At 41.6% G+C, this 7023-nt stretch overlaps 1 protein-coding gene across 6 annotated transcripts in view; it reads right to left on the bottom strand.

Annotated features, from left to right (window-relative positions):
• COL4A4 (collagen type IV alpha 4 chain) overlaps positions 1-7023 on the bottom strand; it is a 140645-nt gene that overhangs the window by 64705 nt on the left and 68917 nt on the right. For all 6 annotated transcript variants that reach the window (XR_003793820.1, XM_029224501.1, XM_029224503.1 and 3 more), the window contains 2 exons: positions 4914-5003; positions 3760-3923 (listed from right to left, as the gene is read on the bottom strand). Coding sequence is in view for 5 of the 6 variants with exons in the window: in XM_029224501.1 (XP_029080334.1) it covers positions 3760-3923; positions 4914-5003 (254 nt within the window). In the remaining variant the exon portion in view is untranslated. The remainder of the gene's footprint in view (positions 1-3759; positions 3924-4913; positions 5004-7023) is intronic.

The following is a 7023-nucleotide window of genomic DNA, read 5'->3' as shown; positions in this document are numbered from 1 at the left end:
GTATGTCTTCTTTGGAGAAATGCAAATCAAAACTACAATGAGGTATCACCTCACACCGGTCAGAATGGCCACCATCAAAAAATCTACGAACAATAAATGCTGGAGAGGGTGTGGATAAAAGGAAACCCTCTTGCACTGTTGGTGGGAATGTAAATTGATACAGCCACTATGGAGAACAGTATGGAGGTTCCTTAAAAAACTAAAAATAGAATTACTATATGACCCAGCAATCCCACTACTGGGCATATACCCTGAGAAAACCATAATCCAAAAAGAGTCATGTACCACAATGTTCACTGCAGTTCTATTTACCATAGCCAAGACATGGAAGCAATCTAAGTGTCCATCAAGAGATGAATGGATAAAGAAGATGTGGCACATATATACGATGGAATATTACTCATCCATAAAAAGAAAGCAAATTGAGTTATTTGTAGTGAGGTGGATGGACCTAGAGACTGTCATACAGAGTGAAGTAAGTCAGAAAGAGAAAAACAAATACCGTATGCTAACATATATATGGAATCTTAAAAAAAAAAAAAGTTTCTGAAGAACCTAGGGGGAGGACAGGAATAAAAAGGCAGATGTAGGTAATGGACTTGAGGATATGGGGGGGGCGGGGAGGGTAAGCTGGGACGAAGTGAGCGAGTGGCATGGACATATATACACTACCAAAGGTAAGGTAGATAGCTAGTGGGAAGCAGTCACATAGCACAGGGAGATCAGCTTGGTGCTTTGTGTCCAGCTAGACGGGTGGGATAAGGAGGGTGGGAGGGAGACGCAAGAGGGAGGGGATATGGGGATATATGTATACGTATAGCTGATTCACTTTGTTATACAGCAGAAACTAACACACCATTGTAAAGCAATTATACTCCAATAAAGAGGTTTAAAAAAATACACAACAACAAAATCTCAACAGCCACAAGAATTCCTCTCTGCAGGGCATGTACTAGTTATTTTATACACAGTCTAGATCAGGGACTTCAACCGTAGATGACCACTGGGGGGCCATGCTCTTCTGAAAAGCAGGCGAGAGGGCATGGTGGAGACTCGAGGCCCCAGACCTCCTCAGCTTCCGGCAGTGGTGGGGATCCAGTGACCTGTGCTAATGAGCTTCCAATTTCTCAAGGGCAGCCATAAACATATTAATAGTACAAAAGCAAACACTGTGAGGACAGAATGAAACATGCTGGAGGTTCAGATTTAGTCCATGGCAGTTTGTGACCTTTGGTTTGCGCTGCAACTCCTCAGGGGCAGCGACCCTGGCCATCTGGTTCACTGGTGTGTACCTTGTAGCTCTCAGAATATACTGTTGAATTGAATTCTTACCAACAAACGTGTAGGACAGGTGTTGTTATGTCCATCTTACAGGAACACCACAGAGCTCACCAATGTCAGAGTTGGGATTTGAAGCTTGGTCCATGTGCTCCTAAGCCCTGTGCCTTCCAATAGAGCATCGTGGTGGCAAACCCCCATCCTGGGAACGGCTCTCAGGCTAAGGCAATGAATACAAGTCTTTGGTCCAACCACAGAAAAAATTGCAAAGAACTTAAACCTACTTTTCTGTTTTCTACTTTCTCACAAATCTGTGGCTTCTGGAGTCAGGGACCAGCAGAGGAGAGAGATGTACGGCGGAGTGAGAACACCCAAGAATGCTTGTCTGTGGGTCCTTCAAGCTCCCTCTTTCTGTCCATCCCTCCCTCCCTCCTTTCCTTTCCTGTGCCCCATAGTATGAACTTGGTCCCTAACTGTGATCACAGTGAGATGAATTCAGTACAGAGAAGTCATATGGACAGAATCATACACAGAACAGAGACATCAGAAACACGGCCAGTTTAATGCAACATTGTAAATCAACTACACTTTAATTTAAAATAAAAACAATTTTAAATTAAGAGGTAAGCCCTGGAGCAACTGAATTACATAAACCTCCACCAGGATAACCCTGGCTGAACTAGTAATCCACACTCCAAGATGTTAGCTCTGAGAAGTGACTCAATTGAAGGAAGAAAAATATTTTAGAGCCAATAAAACCTTCATTATGAAGATTAAGTAACAACATAAAAAAATAACTATGGGACTTCCCTGGTGGCGCAGTGGTTAAGAATCTGCCTGCCAATGCAGGAGACACAGGTTTGAGCCCTGGTCTGGGAAGATCCCACATGCCGCAGAGCAACTAAGCCCGTGAGCCACAACTACTGAGCCTGCGTGCTGCAACTACTGAAGCCCACGTGCTTAGAGCTCATGCTCCGCAACAAGAGATGCCACCGCAACGAGAAGCCCGTGCACCGCAATGAAGAGTAGCCCCTGATCGCCACAACTAGAGAAGTCCCGTGCACAGCAATGAAGACCCAACACAGCCAAAAACAAATTTAAAAAAAGATTGTTTTAAAAACTAAAAAATTTTAAAAATGACTATAAAAAGTTGAATTAAAGAAGCAGACAATAAAATGCAGCCTACTTAATATTGATAATTACAATTATGTTTATTCAACATACGCATATTAAGGACCTAACTTCTCGTTGAGTTGACAAGGTTGGTGCAGGAAGAGCTTAACCATCACCCTCACTTAAGGCTCTCAGACTGGAAGCTTACTTTCATGAGATTTCCTGGGGAAAATGGAAAAGAGTGCACAGGGGCTGATGGTTGGGCTCCTGGCCACCCCAGGATTAAGCCCCTGTAATAAGGGCTGTCTCCAGCCTCCAGGGGAGGGCCCCCGGGGGCAGTGATTTTATTCTGAGGGACCGCTCTGCCTCAGCCCGAGTCACTTGGAATGGTCCCTTGGAATGGTCAGCAAATAGAAGTCACCGCAAGATCTCATGCATCCTCTGGCACGAAATATAACATAAACTCTGACGAAGCCAATATCTACAGATCCACCCGATCTCTCATCTGGATCCCTCACTTGAATATCATCCCACAGCCTACTTGAGGCCTCCGCCTGCTTGTCTAATCGGCACCCCAAACTTAAAATGTGCCCAACAGCACTGCTTCCTTTCCTGCCCCCCAGGCCTGCTCCTCACATTGTCTGCCCATCTTGGCCCCATCCTTTATTTCTCTGCTTTTCATATCCCACATCCAGCCTCACAGCCAGTCTGTTGGCTCTATGGTCAAATATATACCCAGAATCTGACCACTTCCTGTCACACTCAACAGTAATAGGTACACCTGTCCACCATCATATTTCACCAGGATTACTGCAGCAACAGCCCAGCTAAATCTCCCTACTTCTTCCCTTGTCTCCGCTGGCTGCTCCATGTCATCCAGAGTACAAGCTCGAAGCCAACCCACCTACAATGCTCCATGCTCTCCAACCCCTCCTAATCTCCAGCCATTTGACTTCAGGTCTGCTCTTTCCCTCACTCTCCACGCAAGCCACACCAGATGGTGATGGTCTTTATTGCCATCGGCCATACTCTATATTCACCTGTCTATCTGTTATATGGTGTATGTCCTCCCAACAGAGTAGAGGCCCCCAGAGGGCAGAGATAGTGTTCTGGTCCCTGCTGTATCCCCAGCACCTGGAATAGTACCTGGAACATAGTAGGTGCTCAATAAATATTAGTTGACTGAACAAATGAATGAATGATGAATGAATGAATGAAAGGATAGAGATGATTTTTTGTCATGAATATACTTATAGATTCAAAACATACACTATATATATCACTATAAATTGGAGAAAGGTACAAGTGAATTCTATCTCTACCAGTCTCTTTTAACTAGAACGACTGATACTGGAGAGAGTTACTCACTGGTGGCCCTGGAGATCCTCTGGCACCAGGAAGGCCTGGGTAACCTTTTTCTCCAAGTCGCCCAGGGAGTCCCAAGTCTCCTTTACTCCCTTGCCTCCCAGGAAGTCCTGGAGGGCCGGGTGGGCCTGAGGGACCAGGCTGGCAGGCACAGAGCCCTGTGCTTCCTAGACAGAGGATAAAAGGCAGCTTTGTCAAATTTCCTGAATGAAATCCCAATAAAGTCTTTACTATACAAAACCAATAGTGCGAATAAGAACAAAAAGGGTCTGATGTGCACAATTCTTATCACAGAAAACTGATCACATGTGATGTGGAGAGCACAGGGCATGACCTGGGGGTAGCTATGGTCTATGTGGGTGGACGTATCATTTCCAGACAAATGGGGTGTTCTGTCTTAATAAACGCAAACTGACAAAATCTAGGGGGAAAGCCGATGTCTGATTCTATGGAAGAAACTTTGAAAATAAGAAAGTTTCTTATTTTTAAAAGTTTAGAAGTCTCTCATTTGGTTCCTACTAAAAACAACAAAGTCTCTTAATTTGGTTCCTGCTGAAACAACAACAACAACAAAATTGGTTAGACCATAAACTCTGGGCATTTAAAGAACCCAAATAATATGTTAAGAGGGATTATCGATTGTATTGCATGTTACAGCTAATAACTCCCTACAGTGCATTTTCTAATCATCAGGACCTTTAGTTTAAAAAAATGCCTTTTGGATAGTCAAACTCCTCAGCTCTCATACCTACCTGACTTAGTTGGTCAAAAAGGCACCAAACAATTTAGGGTGTAGAAACATAGAGCTATAGGTATTTGATGAGTCTGGGAAAGATGGGACCCACAGAGAGAAACCAAAATTAAAGATCAATACTGTCCTATCTCTGCTTTTTTCAAGTAATTGAGAGGATCCTGTGGAAAAAGTCATCACTTTGAGGCAAATTTCATGGCAGGTAAGTGTCTCCTTTATGCTGTAAGATATAGATTTGACTTTTCGGTAAGTTCTAATCACATCACAAGCACACAGTGAGTTAAGTACTCACAGGGGTAACTAAGGTGAGTGAAGAATCTAAATGAAATCCACATTGTACATTTCATAATGCCTCCCAATTCTCCATATGTTGTTTCCTAGAAATTCTACTTTGATGCATACTTGCCTTTTTCTCCTTTTGAGCCTCTTCTTCCTGGAGGACCCACTTTGCCTTTTATTCCTTGTGGTCCAGGAGGCCCAGCACTACAATATACAACTTTCCAGTGGGAAAGGGGGTGGGCAGAGAGAATCACAATTTTTGTGAACATCTGATATAGAACATCTGATATAGATCTGATATAGAACAAGGAGAGCTTGGTGTGTTCACATTCACATCATCCCCTCAACACCATTCTTTCTTCCATTCCTTTCTTATGATTCTTTCTCTCTGCTATAAGAATATGTATACAAATAGACCATACAATTGTCACAGCAAGCTTCTGCTACCATAACTATTGATAACACTGTCCCTAATCTCAGCCCTAATTTAATGGGTTGCAGAGCAAAGTAGTGGATAATAAAACAAATATACCAAAACAAAACAAATAAACAAAAAACTAAAAGTATATGGCAAATATATTTTGCCCCTTAGTTATCAATAATTACCTAATAAAGAAAGCATAAAGCAGGGTTTGTAAAAGCAAAAATTCAGAGACATCTGATTAAAAATATTAGATAAAATGCAAACAATAAGTTCCTTGTCTCCCCAAATACCAGTAAGATAACAGACAGTAAAAGAATATTATAAAAAGGTATAATCTTTCAAGACAAAGGAAAAGAGAAACAAAAGCAAAAAAAAAAAGTAAAAAGATTTAGCAGACCTTAAAAAGCTGAATTCCAAGCAGGCTGTGGGGAAAGCAGAAACAGAACACAGTTTACCTAGGAAATCTCTTCCAAAGTTCAAGAATTGGTACCTCTGAAGTAGAATGACAGTGAGACCCCAAACAGGATGATTGGTCAAGGAAGCAGCTAAATAGTAAGAACACCTTCTCAAAAACTGCAGCAGGAAAAAACAAACGCCCTCAAAACTGGAGGAAACAGACAATGAAGTAAGAAGAAATCTTTAAAATAAACTATATAGTTTAGAAAGCAGACAAAGGAAGGCATTTCATTCCCCAAACAGAAACAGGATGCTGCAAAAAGAAACATTAAAAGGGAACAACAACAAAAAATGAGAGAGAGAGAGAGAAAAAACAACAGCAACAATAAAATCCTCAGAAATTTAAAAAAAAATGGTTATGAAAGCAGAAATTTAAAAATTCAGGAGCAGACTTGGAAGATGGAGTTGAGGAAGTCTACCAGAAAGTGTTACAGAAAAATAAAAAGGTGAAGAATAATAGAGTGAAGATTTGAAAAACAGACATGTAGGATTGATTCTCTAACAGACAAATATATTGAGTCCAGAAACAGAAAACAGAGGGAAAAAAAGGAGGACAAAGTATCTCCAAAGAAATACTTCAAGGGCTTCCTTGGTGGCTCAGTGGTTAAGAATCCGCCTGCCAATGCAGGGGACACAGGTTCAAGTCCTGGTCTGAGAAGATCCCACATGCTGTGGAGCAACTAAGCCTGTGAACCACAACTACTGAGCCTGAGCTCTAGAGCCCGTGAGCCACAACTACTGAGCCCGCAAGCCACAACTACTGAACCCGTGTGCCATAACTACTGAAGCCCACGTGCCTAGAGCCCATGATCCAAAACAAAAGAAGCCACCTCAATGAGAAGCCCACGCACTGCAATGAAGAGTAGCCCCTGCTCGCTGCAACTAGAGAAAGTCCGCATGCAGCAATGAAGACCCAACGCAGCCAAAAATAAATAAATAAAATAAATACATTAAAAAAGAAATACTTCAAGAAATTTTTCCAGAAATGAAGGATTTGTGTTAAATTGCTCCTAGTGCCTGCAAATGTACCCACACTGAGGTAAATCACAGTGAAATTTAAGGACATTGAAAACAAAGGAGAATTCCTATAAACTTTCAATAAGAAAAGGGATTTTAAACAAAGAATCAAGTATCTAAAGGTTACTGGACTTCTCAGTAACAACACTAAAGAGCAATGGAAAATGCCTTCAAAAACCTGGAGGAAAAATTATTCCAATCTAGAATTTTATATTCAACCAAACTATCAATCAAATTCCACAGTAGAATAAAGGTATTTCAAACAGTGGAGACACCCCAAATATACACATTTTCTCACAAAGTATAATGAGTAAACCATTAGAAGAAATATATGAGTTGT

This window comes from Monodon monoceros, unplaced genomic scaffold (assembly GCF_005190385.1).
Source record: "Monodon monoceros isolate NGI ecotype Baffin Bay Population unplaced genomic scaffold, NGI_Narwhal_1 Super_Scaffold_16, whole genome shotgun sequence".
Taxonomy (NCBI): Eukaryota; Metazoa; Chordata; class Mammalia; order Artiodactyla; family Monodontidae; genus Monodon; species Monodon monoceros.
The sequence above is the reverse complement of the archived record's forward strand: the minus strand, read 5'-3'. Positions and strand labels throughout refer to the sequence as shown.